Source organism: Acinonyx jubatus, chromosome E2 (genome assembly GCF_027475565.1).
Source record: "Acinonyx jubatus isolate Ajub_Pintada_27869175 chromosome E2, VMU_Ajub_asm_v1.0, whole genome shotgun sequence".
In the NCBI taxonomy this organism is placed as follows: Eukaryota; Metazoa; Chordata; class Mammalia; order Carnivora; family Felidae; genus Acinonyx; species Acinonyx jubatus.
The window spans coordinates 5,415,747-5,436,602 of NC_069396.1; the positions used below are offsets into that span (position 1 = coordinate 5,415,747).

General features: G+C 48.1%; 1 protein-coding gene across 2 annotated transcripts in view; it reads right to left on the reverse strand.

The window, feature by feature from the left end:
• CDH13 (cadherin 13) overlaps nucleotides 1-20,856 on the reverse strand; it is a 1,023,179-nt gene that overhangs the window by 463,761 nt on the left and 538,562 nt on the right. The window contains exon 6 of one of the 2 annotated variants that reach the window (XM_053210797.1): nucleotides 2,978-3,061. The exons of the other annotated variant lie outside the window; for it this stretch is intronic. Coding sequence (XP_053066772.1) covers nucleotides 2,993-3,061 — 69 coding nt within the window. The 3' untranslated portion in view covers nucleotides 2,978-2,992. Of the gene's footprint in view, nucleotides 1-2,977; nucleotides 3,062-20,856 lie in introns of those variants that run through there. 2 annotated transcript variants of the gene reach the window in all.

The window sequence follows — 20,856 nt, forward strand, 5'->3', positions numbered from 1 at the left end:
CCCTAGTCCCTGCTGATGGGAGCCATGGAGCCGTGAGCAGGACACCGCCAGTGGGTTCTCACAGCACCCCTCTGACTGGGGGGGGTCCCCCCAGAAATCATCAGCCCTCCCGGATTCATCTTGCCTCCCCACCCTGTCCAGCAGCCCAGTGTCCCCTGGACTCCTGAAATGGAGCCGTGGAAACGGCAGAACAAAGGATCCTAATGCACAGGTGACATTTAAAGAGCAGCTCTGCTCTCTTCAAGACTCATCTGTCCTTTAGAAGCATGTTTTTATTTGCCGTGACTCACGAGCCAATAGTCAGGGGGCACATTTAGGCTCTTGATTTCTGGATTTGATATGAACACTTTGTTTGGTGTGCCTACTGAAAGGGTTTAGAATTACGGATGGGGTGGACACCATGAAGGGGGAGAGCCAATTCCTGTATCAAAGATGAAATTCAGAATAAACCAAATAGTTCAAAATGACACAGACGATAACTTCTCATATTCTTTCCCCCAGGCTTCATGACTTTTTTTTTTCCCGGGCTTCATGGAAAATCCAAAAGTAACCCCAGAGGAAAATAAACAATAAGCCAAATATTTAAAGGTGATTTAATACAAGGTGGCGGTGGAGAGACGTCCAAATATGAATAATGTATGGGTGTAATGGATGTTTTATAGGCAATATGCCAGACACTGTGTCCATTTTTTTTCTTTTTAATAAAAATGATAACAGCATGGGCTTCATCCTCAAGATGTCCCGGATTGTAACAGAAGTAACAGAACGGAGAGTGACTGAAACACAACACCAGAGTGGGGTATGTGCATATCAAAACACACACAAAGTCAGGCCCTCGCCGCCGAATCTGCTATTTACCATTTCTGGCTCTCCACAACTCAGCCGTAGATTCCCATCTGGAAGCTTATTCCCTCCAAGTGTCCGAGTTAATTATATCTGGTCCAGAAGATGTATCCACAGGCCCGACCCACAAGTGGGCTTAAGTGAAACGACCTGCCAGAAGCCCAATCTCCCTTCTCTACAGTCAGATCTGTGAACTGGTTCTGCCCTCCTTTCTGGGATGGCATCGATCAAACAACCTCTGATTCTAAAATTCCTAAGATCCCCCTGTCCAGAGTGTAAGACCCGACTCAAACATTGCTACACCCATTTCACCCCTCCCCTGAATCAAATCAGACAACCCTGCTGGTTCACACCAATCATCACCAGAATGCAGAAGGCATTCCAACAAACCCTTAAAGATGGATGTGCGAAGGCCGTGAGGCAGCGTGTGACATCAAAGAAATGGCAAGCAGTTCATCGTGGCAGGAGCAGGAACAGTATCTGGAAGGACTGGAGGGGAAGGGGAAGGCGAATTGAAGAAGGATACAGATGGTGGAGAGGCTATGTCCTATCTGGACTTATCCTGAAGTCAACAAAGAAGCACCGGCAGCTTAAGCAAGGAAACAATCAGATCCCGTGTTAAGCCTGTGGCGACAACAGTGGAGAAGACTAGAGGCAGTTATCTCAAAACCAGAAGAATCTCAAGGAAGGCAGAAGTTGGCAAAGCAGAAAATCAAAGTGAGGCCACTGACGAGGGTAAGATTAGGAATGTGGTTACAAACGCAGACGGAAGAAGTCAAGGAAGAAAGCAATCATCTACCGCTCGAATGGGGAAAACAGTAATTTACTAACAAAAATACTGTGTCCTTTTCAAGATTTCACATAAAAATTTCCCACAAGTGAATTTTTAAAGCTCCCTCTTGGAAAACGTCAGTGCAAATCAGGTTCCTGTTTTATCAATGATTCCAAAGCTAATGCATCTGGAGAATGAATAAATTCCAGGGCAAATGCTGGACTAAATAAAAGCCTATTCTAAAATCTTGATTGTAACAATAAAGAACAGCTGATTCAGACTTAGGCAAAAAAAAAAAAAAAAACAAAAAAAACCCAAAACATCCTGGTGATACAAGAAACACGAATTTGATTAGGCTTTTTAATATGCTGAAAATACATTTAAATTAGATTTCAAACCTCAAGATCTCACCCTGGGTAATGTCCCCTGCATGGAGAAACTATTTGAATTTACATTTCAAGTGAGAAGGCTGATTATTTAGTTAACAGAGGGCTCCTTGATGATAGGTTTGTAAAGACCACAAGTAACTACTCTAAGTCTGGATGGGTTTCTCAGGTTTTATATTCCAAGGAGGCCAGATCAGCTTTAGCACTTTTCTCTTAGTACCTCTGAGCCATGTCTGAGACGTTACTTATATTGACAATTATCTGTCGGTGCCACAGTGTAAAGTAAAAGATAAATCATAAATTTTAAAACGGTCTTCTCCTGCAATGGATTTTCTCCACTGTTTGACTTTAAGTTTAATGAAACTGATAGCATCTTCCCACCAAAACTTCTGGGGTCATTTCCTACAAAGCAAACGTCTTCTGTGATGCTCTGCCGGGGGACGGTGGGGGTTGCCCCTGGTCAGGTAAGGCTGTGCTATTAGAATCCACAGGAAAAGAAGCCAGCTTCATTGACAGTGGGCAGAAAAGAGCTAACACAGTGGGTCTGACTCAGCTGTCCGTCCAAAGGTCTGCTTCCAAGGCTGGCCCTTGCCTGACATCTGGAACTTGGATTTGGGAAGGGTTCTCACCACTCCCTAGCTGATACGAATGGCTCACTGGGCCTAACCTGTTTGTGCAAAAGTACACAATTTACGCTGAATACGTGCTTTCCTTCTGGAAGTCTGCAATCTTGCCACATGCCATGCCTATGTGACCTGTCCTCAGTAAAAAACCTGGGCGCTTAGTCTCCAGTGCGCTTTCCCAGGCTGGCACAACTCGGTGTTGGGGGAATTAGCACATCCTGGGTGACTCCTTCAGGAAATATAAAGGCGCCTCTGGGCACCTGCAGCTCACAACTGGTTTCCTCTGAATGCCGCCCCAGGCACCTTTTTCTGATGCTGATTTTGCTTGAGAATAACCACAGGCTGAGTCCTTAAGTTCTTTTAGAGAACTACCAAAACCTGGGGTGGTCTTGCGGACCCCTGACATACGGCATCCATCGACACTTTTCCACAAAGAGTGTTCTGAGGAACACGCTTTGGGAAACACTGCTCAGCAGCCCAGAGTAATCAAGAGAATGCATGTCAAACACAGAGTACAGTTCCTGGCAGATAAGGCAGGATAGGGCTCTATAAAACTGGTCCCCCAACACTGTTATCACTAATAATGTGATTCTGGGGAAACAGGAATCCCTGATGCCACACCTTTGAGTATCAGCCATGCGCCCTGCACTCTGCTTCACGCGCAGTAACCGCTCACTAGCTGTTTGTTGAATGAATTATTGGGTCTTTATTTACAACGTGCTGTGCCAACACAGAGGAGTCCGTCTAAAGCGTGCTGCCTCAGCCCCTCTCACAGCTCACAAATCTAAAACAAACACTATCAGTAAAGACAGAGCTGTAGACGAAAATACAGACAGAAAAGTCGGCAATGAAACATAAGTGGATGCAGAAAGAAAGAATGGTCAATACACCTTCGCCAAGCAGAAAGCTTGGCACTTATGTATAGTTCTAATTTATTTCTAAGCCTGTCCACACGGCAGACATGTGGACGGGCTTCAGAATTCTGCGTTTCTATGGGTGTGAATTGGGTGGGTCCCCGAAAGCCTTTTCCACGAAGCTGGTAAAGCCGTACGTGCAAAGGCTTCATAGTTGATGAGGAAGACACACTGAAAATGGTGATGCTGTATTTCCAAAAAAAAAAAAAAAAAAAAAAATCTAAATCTAAGGCAGTAGGGATAAAGCGTTTGTTCGATAGATTTGTTATTGCCATAAAGCTTCACTTTCGCTGAGGCTGGGCTCTCAAACACGGACTTCACGTGAGTATGGTGACCTGATATCCAGCTTGCCAGGCAGGATTCCACCGATTACTAGGTCACTAACCATGTCTTGCATAGGCCACGTAACCTCTCTGTGCCTCAGTTTCCTCAGTTGTGCACCGCGGCTCACACAGAGAGAAGAGACCGTGTAAGGTCTCAGCGAGAAGACAACCGTCTCCGAGGCAAGAGAGAGGCCTGGGGAGACACCAGCCCTCCCAACACCCCGATTCCGGCCTCCAGAAAGGTGAGAATGAATTCCCGTGGTTTGAGTGCCAGTCTGCGGCATTTTGTTATGGTGGCCCAAGCTGACAAAGAGGTCCTCCGAGAAGCCAGTCCCCTGACACACCTTCCCCTCCCAGGTATCTTACTGTGCCTGGGACTGAGATGCCTAATGCCCTAAGCCATGATGGATCCTGTGGCCGCCATGGGTGGGCTCGCCCTGCGGGGGGCCTGTACATCCTTCCAGAAGCCCAGCCCATCCTGAAGGGCCATTCAGCTCCTCCAAATGCGTCGGATTTAGAAACCCTTGGTTTGAGTTTACGTGGCTGCGATTCAGAAAGTTTTAGTCCCAGAGGGTGACCGTCCCGTGCATCTAACGGCATCTCCATATGGCACGGGCTTCCTCTGGGTGTGTGTTCCTCTCCGTCACCCCACGTCAGTAAACGGCAATCTGTCCCTCCTTGTGACCCCTAGTCCCTCTCCAGGCCTCTTTTTCTCACATCCTGCATTTAATCCAGCAGCAAATGCTCTTGTCTCTTTCTACTAGACACATCTCATGTCCCACCCCCTCTTATCACCAACCTCCACCCTCTCTCACCTGCCTGCCACCAGAGCCTGTAGCCTGCTGCCTGGTTTTCTGCGTTCACTGCGGCCCCCTTCAGCCTACCTGCCACACCCCTGCCAGAATCCCTGGTGACAGACGTGGCACATTGCATCCTGCCCCTGCTCGAAACCTTCAACGTCTCCCATTTCACTCAGAAGCCAAAGCCCACACGAAGGACCGCAAGGCCTTGCAGGATCCCCTTCCTCCTCCTCCTATCTTCTTTAAACATACTGAGCTCACTTCTGCCCCCAGGGCCTTTGCACTTGCTCTCAGGGCTGTTGAAATGGCTCCAGGCCCTGGGGAAAGAATCGAGGTCACCTCACAAAGGATAAAAATCTTTCCCTAGGGGTTTCCCTGAGCTCCTTCCCAGGCTGCAGGGCCCTGGCTTTTGTAGCACTCTCAGTCCTCAGTCTGGCTGGCTGCTCACCCGTGTGTCTCTCTTTCCGTGCAGATTTCTGCATGGCTCACATCCTTCTTTGTCATCAGGCCTCTCCTTAACGGTCTCCTCTTCACAGAGGCCAGCTTGGACGATCCCATATAAAACAGAAGATTGCTTACTCCTCACTTTTATCATCCTCCTCGCCCTCTTGAACTCTACTCAGGGGCACTTAGCAGCACCTGCCTGCTCTCTTGCTATAAGTTCCCCAAAAGCAGGAACTCTGGGTCATCGCTTAGTGCCCCGAGCAGAATCGGACAGGTGGTAGGGGCCGAACAGCCATCTGCTGAATTGAGTGTGTGAATGAGTGAGTGAGTGGGGCAGGAGGGAAAGAGAAGGGACACTTCAGAATGAGCAAATACAGTCACGGGGAAGAGACTGGTTACAATGCTGCCATACCTTTCTGTCTTCTTGACATGCTGGGGCCCCTAGGGCCTTTGGGAAAGGCTGACAGTTACAGGCAGCTACAGAGCTAGCCAGTGTGATGCCCCCAGCTCAATGGGGAACAAAAGAGGACCACCCTGGGGCCACGGTGTTGGAGGGAGGCACGTGAATCTTACCAGGGCAGATGGATCTTTCTCAGATTAAAAGGTATTAATTGCCTTTGGTAGCCACTCTGTGTTTTGAAAGGGCTTTCCCGTCTTCCCTCGCGCTCTGGTGGCAAAGCACCCAGGCGGGAAGGCACTAACTTCACTGCCTCTTCCCATTCGTCTTTTTTATTTCCAACTTGAGGACCTAACCCTGCTGCTCTGCGTCTACAGCGATAACTTATAACCGAGCTACCGCTGATCTCTCCCATTAATGAAAACTCACTCTGTTTCGCTTAAGAATGACATGGTCAGGGCGGTTAAAGAGCCAGTGTGACAAGACAGGCACTGTATTTAGGGTGGGCAGTGAAGCATTAGCCCCCAGACCAGCTTTTCTTGAGAGTATAATCCAGATGCTTTCAACGGCACACACAGAGTGTTTTGCAGGGGCTGATTCACCTCTCAGATCTCAGTAAGAGATTCATTCCAGGCCTCAACTCTTAGCCCAGAGGTGAGGACAGCAGCATGTATGTGTTCCTCGCAACATGGCTAGAACAAAAGAGGTCTGTCTTGCCTGTATCTATGTCAGACCTAGTCCTCTAGGATTTGGAGACAGCTTTGTACAGAATGAAGAAGAAAGTATTCAAAAGGGGATGTTCGATGTCTCAAAACACAAGCCAAGATTGGTTGAATGAGCAGTGTATCTGAAGGATTTGACTCAGTCAGAACTTTCAGGTGGTTGACATGGCAGAGACCGGGATCTTGGTTGCCAGTCCAGCCCAGAACCTACCAGGAACCAACCTATGCAAGAAACAAAGACCACTGTGGAGACAGAAGCCTACTCACCACTCACGAGTTTTCCCTAGGATTTCAACGGCTCCTAGACACCTTTTCTCAACAAAGAATAGAGCAGCTCATACTGAACGGACCAGCTTATGGAGAAAAACAAGAGCTGTTCCTCAATCCCCATCTTATTCCCTTGGTAGAAATGAACTTGGCAACCAAGGAGTCCAAGGAGGAAGAAACACAGTGTGACAGCAAACCCATGGACCTTGACTTTGGAACACATGGGACTAGATTCCCACTTTCCTGTCTTCTGGTTGGTTATATGACCCTGAGCATAGTTACATCATCTCTGATACGTCATTTCTTCAAAGCACTCCAGTGTAAAGCCTGGATGAAGCCAACACCAGAAGGCACAAACAATGTTTAGCAAAGCACTCACTAGACGCTCAGTTCTGTGCACTCAACATGCAATATCTCATTTCATCTTGACAAAAGCTCTAGGAAGTAGGTCCTATCATTGCTTCCTTTTCACAGGTCAGGAAACTAAGGCCCACAGATTAAGCAATCTGCCTTCAAGGACACAGCTAGCAAGAGGTAACACTAATATGAACATAGACTTGTACGATGCTAAAGGTAGCTTTTCACACAAGATTTCCTGGATCTGCAGTTGCCTACATAGTAGCTACCAGCACGTGCCTATTTAAATTAAAATGAACTAAAACTATATAAAGTGAAGAGTTCAATTTCATTATTACACTAGCCATAGATCCGGTGCTCAGTGGCCACCATATTGGCCTGCGCCATATTGGATAGTGCAGAAGCAGGCACTTCCATCACTGCACAAAGCTCCATTGGACCACATTTGTCTAGTCCTTCCGTGATATGCAAGCACCTGGCTTTTAGCAGGCACTAATGAGTGTGAAGTTTGACAATGTCAGAAGAGACACAGGCTCTACCAGGCTAGCTCACAGGGGTTGATCCAAGTTGTGGGGAAACTGAAGGTTATGCAATTTGGAGGTCTACTTTAAGCAGAACACAAAGTCACAACACAACACGGGGAACAGGGCTTCAGAAGGGCCCAACCAAGAAACGGCCCTGAAAGTTGAGCTTTGTTAGTGTCATGGCCACCCGTCCCCCTCTCCAGAGCAAAGACATAAGTGTGGGCCACCAAGCTACGGTCATTAACACATTGCCCTGCTGTGTGTTCTCAGTCAAGGGAACCACCTTCTCTCCCACCTTCTCTCAACGGCCAGTCTTGTGTTCTGAACCTCTCTTTAGGCTATATTTTCCTCAAGTTGTCCAACGTGGATCAGTTGTCCATGCTGCCCTGCAGACCACAGTGGGACAGCCCCCTGATATTCTCTGTCCCCTCAGCCTCGCCCACCTTTCCCTCTTCTCTCTCCTCCCCCTCCTCCACTCCCTCTTTACTCCTGGTTTTCCTGCCCTGTCATTCCCTCCTCCCTCACCATTTTCTATTTCCCATGATTTAAAGAAGATTGAGGTGAATTCACAAAATACAAAATTAATCCTTTTAAAGAGCACAAGTGAATGACATTTAGAGGAGTCACAATGCTGCAGGACCGTTACCACTATCTAGAGTCACCAACCCCAAAGGAAACCCCATACCCATTATTCCCCTGTTCATCAGCTTTCTGTTTCTATGGATCTCCCTGTTGGAGTCACTTCGTACTGGTGGAGTCACACAACATGCGACCTTCTGTGTCTGGCTTTCACGCGGCATCATGTTTTCGAGAATTCTCCACGTGTATCAATCAGTACATCGTCCTGACGTAATGGCTGAATAATATCCCATTGTGTGCATAGACCACATTTGTTTATCAGGTCATGGACAAACTGAAACAACAGGAAGTGATGGGAACCAGTTTCCACTACATTCATGGAGAAAGAATGTCAAAATGTCTCCAGGATCGTTTTTCCAGAATGGCTGACCGTGCAGTATCCCAGGAAAGTGGGTGGGCATCCATCAGGCCTCTCCATGCCGACTGCTCCTTTCTGATCTCAATGAAATATTTTCCCCCCCAACATTATCCAAAGTGTGATTTTTTTTTTTTGTAATGGTTAATAATTCCTCTAGGAGAATGCTGTTGAATGCTTGGGTTTTTAAATATGTGGAATTTGCTGGCTTAAACAGGTTTCTCAACTGCAGGTCTTTAAAATGTCTTTACTGTGTTAAATGTGCACTGTGAGCTTTCAAGAAGCAATTACAATTTCCAGTGTTTCCCAAACTTTTGGTGTTTCCCAGATGTTCCCAAGGGAGCGTGCGTGCGTGTGCCCCTGTGCTCTGATGGGCAACTCTTTCGCAGTTCTCACAGTTCCCAGAAATGCTTTGAAAAAGCTATGCCGTATATTAATATCTGAATCCTTTTTGGGTCCACCTAACTGAGGGAGGGTGGTCCACACACTTTAGAGACTGTAGTGTCTCTGCCAGGCTTAAAATAGGTACATTTGGAATCACAAGTAAAAGATCTTAAATGCATTTAAATGCAAATCATTTCTGAATTAATCATATAAGCGATATAAAGTGTCATGAGTTTGAATTGCAGTCAAATGGTAACAACCCATAACTTATAACATAATATCCATTTGGAAAATATTTTAATCCTTCAGCACTTCATGGCACACAAGTTTGAGGATCTCAAAGGCAGAGAGTCATAAAAAAAGAAAAAAAAATGTCTCTGAGAAATGCACATTCGAGCATATATCCTCACTCTATGTATTAACACTTAAAATATAATCTGCTTAAGTGTTCCGTATAGTTGGAAATTGTGTTTCTGAATAATATCTACATAATTTTCAATAAAAATAAACTTGCAGTAAATTATCGAGATCTTAAGGTACCAAAGACAAATGGCCTTTGCCGGAATTAGTTTTCCCTCAGGAGTAAGGAAATGGGATTTGTCTTTTGCAATGAGAAAAAAAAAAAATTAAAAACACCATGAAGAATAAAGAGTGAATGCTGGTGAGCTCTGCTAGAACATTACTGGGCGTGTCTCAGAATCAGGGGTGGAGACGCTGGGGCCGGGTCGCCAGCTACCCTGGAGTTGGGTTGGTGAAAACTCACGTTGGTTAGATGGAACGCTCACCCTCTGAGCACACACGTGATCCCATGCAGAGCTCACAGCAACCCTACGGGGTGGGTTTAAAAAAATGTTTTTAAGGTTTATTTATTTTTGAGGGAGAGGGGCGGGCAGGGGCACAGAGAGAGGGAGACACAGAATCTGAAGCAGGCCCCAGGCTCTGAGTTGTCCGCACAGAGCCCAACGCGGGGCTCGAACTCACAGACCGCGAGATCGTGACCTGAGCAGAGGTCTGATGCTTAACCGACTAAGCCACCCAGGCGCCACCCCGCCCCCAGGAGTAGGTTTGATTGTTCTCATTTTATACCAGAGTTTCTCAGCGGTGGCACAGTTGGTCTGTGGGGCTGGATCATTCTTTGGGTGGGCACTGTCCTGGGAATGTAGGAGGTTTGGTGGCATTCCTGGTATCTACCCACCGCCTGTCCGTAGCATCCCTCTCCCCGAGGTGACAAGAGAAATGCCTCCCAACACGGCCCCTGATCCTGCGGGCCAGCACCACTCTTAGGTGAGAACCCTGGCTTAAGTGAGCAAGCCAAGCACTCAGCACTTCCATCAAGTGTGATGGAGTCAATGCGCGCAGCCTGGGCTCTGGAGACAGAGGAAGCAGGTTTGTCATTTGGCCCTTTCACCTATAGCTATGTGACCTGTGTCCTGACATTGCCTAAACCCCAGTTTCTCCAAATAAAAAAAGGAAAAAAAAAAAAAAAGAGTGTCTACCTTCAAGGTTCTTAGGAATATAAAGCTCTTGCTCTATTCATTCTCAAATCCCTTGTGCCTCAAGCAGTGTCCCTGGCATGGCAGGGGGCCCTTGGAAGAGATTGCTCAGGAAATGCGACATAGTCAGTGTGGAGCCAAGCCAGGCTGCCGCCATTTTGTGTAAGTTGCAGTGGGGCAGGACTCTGCAGTTGCCTGGGTCCAAGGCCTACGCGCTTTCACTTTAGAGGAAAGCACCCGGGGGGTTCAGTCAGTTGAGAGTCCAGCTCTTGATTTCAACTCAGGTCGTGATCTCATGGTCCGTGAGATTGAGCCCCGTGAGATCGGGTTCCGTGCTGGCAGCACTGAGCCTGCTTGGGATTCTCTCTCCCTCTCTGTCTGCCCCTCTCCTGCTTGCTCTCTCTCTGTCTCAAAATAAATAAATAAACATTAAAAAAAATAAAAATAAATAAAGCGAAGACTAGCATAGGGTCAGGATCAGGTGTGCTGGTACCCGCCTAATGACGCTGAATAATTGATACTCCATCCCGTGGGTAAGAGGGCGTGATAGCAGGTGACTCTTTGGGGCCTCCCCTTGGGCTAAATAATGGATCCAAAGCAGCAATGAAATGACATGAAAATACAGCGTCCAACTGTTCCGATTCTCACTAGCCCTGAAGAAGACAATCCTCGTAAAACACAATGAAACTCTAAACACTTCAATGTAAGCACACGTCTTCTCTTCAAGAAGAGAAATGAGGACAGTGTGAAAGAGGCCTGGACACTGTTGCTCTGGTGGGAAAACTCATCAGCGAGTTGCCTCCACCTATTAAGAGAGAGAATCATGGGACTGCCACAGAGGGCCGGCCGAGGGTTCCCCTTTCTAGTTCTCTCTGTTGGCAGCCACACTGGCGGCTGTGCCCTCTGTCCCCAGGTTCAGCAGGTGGCTGTAGCTGGGGCCGAGCTGAAGACCATCCATCACTTACCAGCATGGGTGACGGTGTACAAATTCCTAGCCTGCTCAGTGCCTCTACTGTTTCATCTGTAGAAGGGGGGTATGGTGATAGGCAGAATGGTGGCCCCCAGAGGTGTCCATATCCTGGTCCTTAGAAACTGTGACTATGTTAGGTTCCGGACAAAGGGGAGCTAAGGTTGCAAATGGAATTAATGTGCTGGCCAGCCGATTGATTGATTGATTGATTGATTGACTATTTATTTATTTTTAATATTTATTTTTTTTTTAAAAATTTTTAACATTTTATTTATTTTTGAGAGCATGAACAGGGGAGGGTCAGAGAGAGGGAGACACAGAATCTGAAACAGGCTCCAGGCTCCGAGCCGTCAGCACAGAGCCTGACGCGGGGCTTGAACTCACGGACCGCGAGATCATGACCCGAGCCGAAGTTGGAGGCTTAACCGACTGAGCCACCCAGGCGCCCCTATTTATTTATTTTTCAAAGATTTGTGTTTTTAAATGTTTATTAATTTATTTTTAAGTGAAAGAGGGAGAGAGGTAGAGAGAGAGGGGGAGACAGAGATTCCCAAGCAGGCCTCGTGCCGTCAAGGTACAGCCTAATGCGGGGCTCAAACTCACAAAAGGGAAGATCATGACCCGAGTCAAAATTAAGAGTCGGACACTTAACCAACTGAGCCACCCAGGCGCCCCCATCTGCACTTAAAATAAGGAGATTATTCAGGATTAGCCAAGTGGAGCCCATGTGACTGCAGAGCCCTTAAACATGAGACAGAGAATGAGTAGAGAACCAGAAAGATGTCAGTGTGAGCAGGAATCAACCCTCTGTTGTTGGCTCTGAAGACGGAGGAAGAGGCCACAAGCCAAAGCAAGCACGGGGGCGTGCTCTAGAAGCTGGAGGAAGCAAGGAAATGGATTCCCCTGAAGCCTCCAGAAGGAACCAGCCTTACCTGCGGAAACCTTGACGTTAGCCCAGGGATACCATATCTGACTTCTGGCCTCCAGAACTGTAAGGTCACAGAGGGTTTTGGTTTGAAGCTACCAGGTTGTGACAGATTGTTACCGCAGAAACGAGAATTGATACAGGTTCCTAACTCACTGAGTCAGTGTGAGGATTAGAGAAATAGTGACCACAAAGGCTAAGTAAGCCTACACGCGGTCACTGCATCATGGGTGCTGCTGCTTACTGACAGCAAGAGCCAGCTTCAGAAGAGGCCCCGGGCAGGACAGCCCCCGGCAGAGAGCTCAGCCCTGCACTCAGCTCCCTGCGCAGTGCTCCGGAGAAGCAGAGTGCTGGGAGAGAGAAGCAACCAGAAGCTTCGTCTTGTTGCTACAGCCGCAGGCTTCTCAGGCCCTGTTTTGCTGTTGTGGTGTGTAAAGTTCATTTGGCTCTGCACTGAAACTTGAACCGAAAATGCATTTACGTGGGGCACCTGGGTGGCCCGATCAGTCAAGTGTCCGACTCTTGGCTTCAACTCAGGTCATGATCTCAAGGTTCATAGGTTCGAACCCTGTGTTGGGCTCTGTGCTGACAGTGTGGAGCCTGCTTGGGATTCTCTCTTTCCCTCTCTTTCTGCCCCTCCCACTTGCTCTCTCTCTCTCTCTCTCTCTCTCTCAAAATAAATACACTTTAACAAAAAAAAAAAAAAAAGGAAAGAAAGAAAATGCATTTACAATTAATTGTGTAATGCCAGTCACCCACTTTTCTGAGCCTTTATGACTAGCTGGCCAAGACCACTTGTGCTATGCCCCAGGTGTTAGCCATCAAAGGAACGTGCACCCCAAAGCCACGTGGGTGTGAGAAGCACACAACTTGGAAAAGCACAGGGCTCTCCTCCTGACTTTTTCTTGTCAAACATCGTCAATCCGGTCTCGGATCCCACTAATGTTGTTTGACACGCTAAGCCGACACGCAGCGAGGATGCATTTTCTCAGGCTTCTTTCACTTTACTCCACCTCTGGAGTGCCTGGTCTGGCACACGGAGGTAGGCTCAGTGTGGGCCCAGCGGCAGGCAGGGAACGGGCATCCCTGAGTGACAGAGGGCAAGCAAATCCTTTTCAGTGAGCAGTCACCCTTCCAACATGGTACCAGAAAACATGGATTCTGCTTAGGGGGCCCGCGATGCAAACTTGTGCACCTTTAGAAGAAAGAAAAAGAATACGGGAATGATCTTTTTTTGCACTGAATGCCTTGCTGCTAGGACAAGATAAGCCGTCTTCATAATAAAGATCTTAAAACACATGCCAATCAAAGGAATCAATAGCTAACAGGTCCAGCCAACTGTGTTTAATAAATGATTTTGAGATAGCACACCGATAAACCCCCACAGAAAGCAGAACTGAAAGCCTGGAATTTTAACAAAGAATGTTCACTTGGCCTGGAGGCTGAAGCAAACGACACGGAAAGGACCGGCCAACGTATGGAGCTCCCCAACTCCTCCACATGTGGATTCAGAATAAAGAAAATTTCTCTAGTTTACTCTTGTCTACAAGGGAACATTAATGCCGAGCTTGGGGAAGTCAGGGCTTTATCTTTTATCTGTTTTCCCGAGTGCCTGGTAGGTACCGGCTTCTCAACAAATGAATGAGTCTTTGGATTAATTTCCATTTCACGGCAATTTGTGTGTTACTGTCGACTTGCTGAAATAAATCTCCCCGAAATGCAAGTTGGAGGTCACTCGCTTACTGAAAACCCTCTTAGGTATCCTTAGAATAAAATCCAAGCTCCTTACCAGCCCTACAAGGCCTGGTTCCTGGATTCCTGCTACCCTTAATCTCAAAGGGCAGTGAATGTCCCCACTATGAGTCTGGATGCATCTCCCAGGTCTTCCTGGGTGAGAAAGCTGTTTATCTGACATCTGACATGTGCCACTCTGGCTGCAGAGAGCTGGGGACACGACTCACAAAACCCAAACCGGATCGTGTCATTCTGCAGCCTAAAATCCTCTAACATCTGCCTGTCACCGTCACCATGGGGTATTATTTCTAAGCTCATCCTTTAGCACACGTTAGCACACGGGGCCTGGGAATTCTCTGCCAGTCCTGTCCACTCTGTGTCTCTCACAGAGGCCCTGCTCTCCAGATCCCTCGGAGGTGCCTTAAGCCCTTTCTTCTATCCCTCCACCCTGGAACACTCTTCCTGACCTGTCCCCCCCTCCCTGTCACCTGGTTGACTGCTCATTCTCAAGCACTTGTTTTTACATCACGTCCTCTGGAAGGCTGTTCCTGACCCCTGTGGTGATGTCCCCAGCTAGACCGTGAGCTTTCCAAGGACGGGGGCAGTATCCCTGGCTCTGGTGCCCCAGAAGCAAACACAGACCTCTCATCTATTCAAGCTTGATGAATATCTGAGTGAACAAACTATGGGATACTTTCAGACCCTCTAAGAGGCCAGCCCTGGGCTGGGGCCTGTAGATCACAGCATGCAGGGTCTGCCCTGTGCACTCTAAGATACTGAGCAACATCTCTGACCTTGACCCACTAGATTACTTGACCCACTACTTCCCCCATTGTAACACCCAAAAATGTCTCCAGACATTGCCAGATGTCCCTGGGAGGTGGGGGGGCACAAACATCTGCTGACTGTGGGTGACAATATGGTCGAGAACCCCTGCTATCAAGGATACTTCTGCCCCCAGACTTTCCACCAGGCCTGCCCCCAAATGTCATCTCCTGCCATGGCCTGCCACGACCACACAGCACGTCGTATCCCTCTCTGCATGTTCAATCTGCTCCATTTTTATTCCCAGTCCTTATACCCACCTGACATGTCACATACTTGCTAACCGCTGTTTATTGATGGAGTTCTGTAAAGCAGGAACTTGGTGGTTTGTTTGCAGCTCTGTCTCCAGCACTTTGAAACAGCAGCTCACATGAATCAGGCATCTTGTCAACATCAGCTGAATCAGTCCTGTGGTTGATCTGAATCCTACCTGATGCGGCTGCCAGGCGTATGCCGGCCCTGATATGGATGCATCCTCCTGGGGTCCCAAGTTGCCTTTTTGTAAGTGCTGCCCCATTTCCCTCCACTTCTCTTGGCTGGAAGATAAACTCCACCAACAAAAGCATGAAGCCCTTCACGCTCTCCTTCTGCCCTGGGATTTTGCCCACAGGTTCTCTCCATTTCAAATCTGCCCCAATTAAACATTCAGCAGTGGGCCAGCCAGAATTGAGGTGGGTAACCTGGGGGTTGGTGGCTCCCCAGCACAGGATGAGACATGACTCCCATCTGTATCAATCTCCCATCATGAGAACTTCCGGCTTCCAACATGCTCAAGGGGAACTCAGTCGCCATTATGCTATTACTCCCCCAAGTGTCTCTTGGGGTGCCCAAAGCTGGTTTCACAAAGGCTCCGGATCAATGTCATCTTCTTCTTCCCCTTCATCCTTCCCCTCGAGTGGCCCATTTCACCATGGTCATCCACCCCTTAATTACTAACCTTCCCAAGACAGAGGGCTACCTGAGTTCCCGGGGGGGTTAGGGGTGGGAGGGGTAGCTCTCTTCTGAATTACATCATCCTTTGTCACTTGGCTTCACAGCCATAGTGGTTAAACCCAGAATTGCACCCTGTCTTTTGTAATTGGGTCAATTAGCTTCTGTTCCTCACATCCAATTTTGCACAGCATCTCATAAAAAAAGACTAATTCCCATCATTTTCTGCCCTCTAACCCAAGAGAGTCAAGCTTACTTTAAGGAGCAGAGCACGACCTGTTCCAATCTTTATGCCTCTTTCATCCTAGTCCACGCCCGTGAACAAACACCTTCCCGCCCCTGCTCGTTTTCACCAAATGAAAAAAAAAAAAAAAAAGAATCTTCATGCCTAGCGATGAATGCAGAGAGCTGGAGAGTCAGCGGTGGGAGGCAGAAAGTTTCATCTGCGTTTGCAGGATCTGGTCCCAGAGTGGTCAGCCTCAATGCCTGCTTTCGCTGGATAACCAAACATCGGCAACAGATTTTGAGTACTGGGAGTCAGAGCTGTTGGCCAGTTATTGAACTGGCTCTTATTTGTAAACTTAGCAGCTCAGATTAAATGGATCTCAAGGCGCTTGCTGTTGTGATGTATTGTGATGATTCTCTGGCACCTGGAAAGACGAACACCACCAAGTCTGGTGGAACGGGTCCACGAGGAACGGATTTGGCTGTAGTCAGACACCGGGCGAGCAAAGAGGAGCTGCTGTCACATGTTTATAGGTCCCTGAGCCTGTGTGGGGGCCGCCTGCGGGCCCGGCGAGGGGAGGAGAAGGCTGAGGGGTGTGAGGTCTGCCCACCCGCCAAGACTCAAGCCGCACCTTTTCTGAGGAGTTTGTGCTGATGGAGTTTAGAAAACCACGCTCCCACAGCCCCGAGTGAGGAAGCATCTTTGCTGAGTGGACCAAATAATCAGTCAGGAGCACCTTGGCGGTCTCATCCAGGCAATGCCATTTACCTTCCTCTGGCTTCCGCTTCACGAGCTGTGCCTGGCAGATAAGGCCAGGTTGCAAAATCAAGTGCTTGGAATCGTGAAGACGACCAGGAAGGAGCCAGAGGGAGATGCTTGAGGGGCACCAGGGTGACGAGAAACCAAAACCAAACCCTGAATTCTTTTTTCTTTTCTCCTCCTTCCTTTCACTTCCTTTCCTTTCAAGTTTACTTACTTATTTTGAGGAGAGTGCATGAGAGCAGGGGAGAGGAAGAGAGAGAGAAAGAGAGAGAGAGAGAGAATCCCAAGCAGGCTGTGCACTGTCAGCATGGAGCCCAACGCAGGGCTCAATCTCACGAAGTGTGAGATCCTGCCCTGAGCCGAAACCAAGAGTCGGACACATAACTGACTGAGCTGCTCAGCTGCCCCTGAATTATCTTTTTTTTTTTTTCCAAATTTAGTTACAAGACAACCTGTTCATTTCTTTATCCAATTCTGTTTTCCTGCATTTCAGTTTTTTAAGTGCCTGTGTCAAAAGAGATGCTGGAAAGTAGTGTGCTTCAGATGTTTGCTCAGAGTCAGGCAGTTGATTGAGAGAGAAGTAAGATCTTTGATTTCCTACAATACGTGTTAGAAACTTGAGATTCGCAACAAACCAACCAGGTAGGGGTCATCATCCCCACTGGAATAAACCAGGGTAGAGATGGGTTATATTAATCCAGTGGTTCTCAAATTTGGCTTCACGGTGGAAACACCTGGAGTTTTATGAACGTACTTGGTCCCACTCCAGGACACCCTGATTTAATTGGTTTGGAGTGCAGCTTGGGCCTCAGGGGTTTTAAAATCTCCCCAGATGAGGCTCAATCAGTTAAGTGTCTGACTCTTGGTTTTGGCTCAGTTCACGATCTCAGGGTTCGTGAGTTTGAGCCGTGCATCAGGCTCCGTGATGACAGTGTGGAGCCTGCTTGGGATTCTCTCTCTCCCTCTCTCCTGCTTCCTCTCTCTCACTCTCTCTCTCTCTCTCTCTCTCTCAAAAATAAATAAAAATAAACCTTAAAAAATTATAAAAAAATAAACAAAATCTCTCCAGATGGCTTTAATGCACAACAAAGTTTGAGAACCACAGATGACTCACTCATGGTTACAGATCTAATAAGACAGAAAAGCCGGTTCTGCTGACCCCGGGGCCAGCTTCCTCGTAGCAGGAATTTTCTCCTGTACCAGCTCAAATATTCTGAAGACACTTTTATCTCTGGCCTAAAAGGTTGGTTTCTGAGATATAAGAAAACACTCAGTAACATGATCTTTAACAGTCATCCAAGGTCTAGACAGGACGGAGCAAAGAAACCCCGGGACAAATCTGCCTGGCTCCCAGCAGCTGTTACCGAAACAAAAACAAAGGCAGTTTTGAGGACCACAGACTGGATTTAGAGGGCTTTCACACGGCGTACCAGAGCATCTAGAAAAATAAGCATCTTTAAGGTGCAAACGGGTTACCCCAGGACAACTGTAATGGAATGGGGTCCGAGGCCACCTTCACTGATGCAAATGAATGCATCAAGCCAGTTGTGGCCATGCAAACATTCAGAAGCACTCTCAGTAGAGCGAGGGGATCTCAGACAACAGTGAGCGCCAGAACCCCCTGAAGGGCTTGTGAACACCCAGACTGCAGCTGGGCGGGACTGGGAATGTGCATTTTTAACAAGTTCCCAGATAACAGATGCTGGTCTGGGGGCCACACCTTAAGAACTGCCCATCTAAACATGTCCCTTCTAAGAAGTCTCACACGATGTTACCGATGTTACCGCACCCAACTTTGCGATCTGGGCGCCTGGCAACCACTTACAGCTCTATTTCACCTGCAAGGAGCTTTACCTCCAAGACTGGTGCGCGAGGTGATCGCTCTTAATGCGGGAACACTTAGTGGCTGCCCTGAGCAACTCTCCTGTACACCCCGCTCAGCAACTGCAACACAGCCAGGGCGTGACGCTGAGGAGGGGGTCAAAGGCAAGCAGAGGGCAACGTACAAGCTGACACCCCACTGCCCCCACTTCCAAGGCAGGACCTGTGTGACAGTCCTCAGTGTGCTGCCCAGCAAAGGAAAGGGCAAAAACAATGGTTACCCGATAGAGATCACGGTCGTGTAGGAGTCTCCATCAGTTTGTCTTAGTAAATTACAAGAAAAAGGCAATCTTAGCAATAGCCTAACCTCCAGAAAACCATAGACTCAGTTTCCTGGGAGCCCTAACGTCAGCCTCCCCTCCACAGTGATGTGGAAAACAAAGGCAAGAAGGAAATGGCAGGCAAAATTAAATTTCCTTACGACCTGTGGCCCATTGACAAATACTTGAGGCAGGCAGAGGGGAACATTTCTCTAGGAACCGACTACTGTCTTAATGCTAATGCCTCACTAGAGGGAAAAACCACCTTAGCTTGACAAATACTTAGCCTCCTGGTATCTTTATGATCCTTTTTAGCATACGAAAGTCCTTCTGGAAGCCTCCCTTTTGCCTGCCCCAGCCTCTTAGGATTAAACCCAGTCACTCCTGACAACCCTAGGGCAGCTCTCTCTGCCAAGAAGTCCAGTTCCGTGCTTTAATAAAATCACCGTTTTACACCAAAGATGTCTCAAGGATTATTTCTGGACTGCTGGCTCTGGACACGCCCCCTCCCGCCCCCACCACTCCAAAGCCACATCAATGCTGCCATCTTAGTGTCAATGTAAAGACGAGAAAATGAGAAACAATAAAGAACTTGCCAAAAGGCGACCCTGTGAAATGGCTGATAGTCACCTGTTTTTTTCACCTGTAAAAATGGCAACCTCCTAGAGTTCCTACGGCAGCAGAATCAAACCTTAGTAGGTCTAATTCCCAAGGCTGAGCTTTTAACCCAAGTTTTCTGTCTCCTCCCCATCAAGGCTCATTCCAAGGCCACGTGCCTTATTGATAGCTAGGCTTATAATAGTGAGAGCAGCTCAGAGGTGTGAGGCCACACGCTCTCCTGTGCATGGGCTGGTGGCCTGCCTTTGGCCCGCCATGCCTCCCGCTGACTGCCTCTTCCCTGGGATAAAGTGGTACCGATGATGTGGCCGATGCTGTAGATGTCAACACCACTCAGAGCCCCTTGCTAGCTCAGCGACAGTCCTTCATATGACCCAGGTTCTTCCCTGTGGACATCCCAGCATTAGACTTGGCAACAGAAGTAGGACTTAAGGAAGCAGCTCTGCTTTGCAGATCTAAGTTCCGGAAAGCATGCTGTCAGGATCACTCCACATGTCCGGGCAGCCGAGGCAGCGATGCTCCCCACCGCCCACCCTCCCCCAGTTCTGAGCATCACGGGAGCAGAGGGGTAGGGAGAGGTGGCAGCAGAGACGACTCCTCTAGAAAAGTGGTTCTCAGCCAGAGGGCAGTTTTGCCCCCATGGGACAATGAACGATAATATCTGGAGACACCTTTGACCAGCAAGACTGGGATGGGGGTTGCTATCAGGATCCAGTAGTTAGAGACCAGCTGTGTTTCTAAACACCCTGTGCTGCACGGGCCAGCCCCCAAAGCAGAGGGTTATCCAGCCCCAAATGTCAATAGTGCCAAGGTGAAGAACCCTGGCTCTAAAACAGTACCATCGATGGCTGGGCATTTCCTGTAGCACAACTGTGGGGCGGGTCCCCTGTGAGCCAGGTGGTTGGATACTCTGGCAACTACATAAGCTCCCTGTATCCTTTAATAAATCCCTTTCTTTACACATTAGTTGGAGGGGGGGTTGTTGACTACCACGAAGAATCCTGCCTAAGAAAGATGGCCATGGGGGAGACCAGACTAGTGGATGAAGAAGGGTGTAGCTGGTCCCCATACCTGAGGGCAGGGGGAGCATTCCAAGTACAAATATTATCAAGGGCAGTGCAAGCCTATCAAGTAATGTGTGCCTCATCCACATGGACAACAATCCACACGGACATTATTTATACACAGGTTAATCACGTAAATAATTCTCCAATCTGGAGAAATCTACACATCTCAGTTCTCTAGGATCACGAGTGGTATGATACATGTATTTCCACTCGACAGTATCATTTTTCACTTTAATGCATTTTTTGCCAGATTGTCTTGGAGCTGCTTATGGGTTAGAAATGGGGCAGAGCCACATGAATGAAGAGGAACACAGGAGCAAGGACATCTTCTTTCTGCCGGGTGGCTTCCCATTTTAGGGCAACAATCTTAGCTACAAAGTCAAGACATGTCCAAGAAATTGGCTTGAAGGAGAGC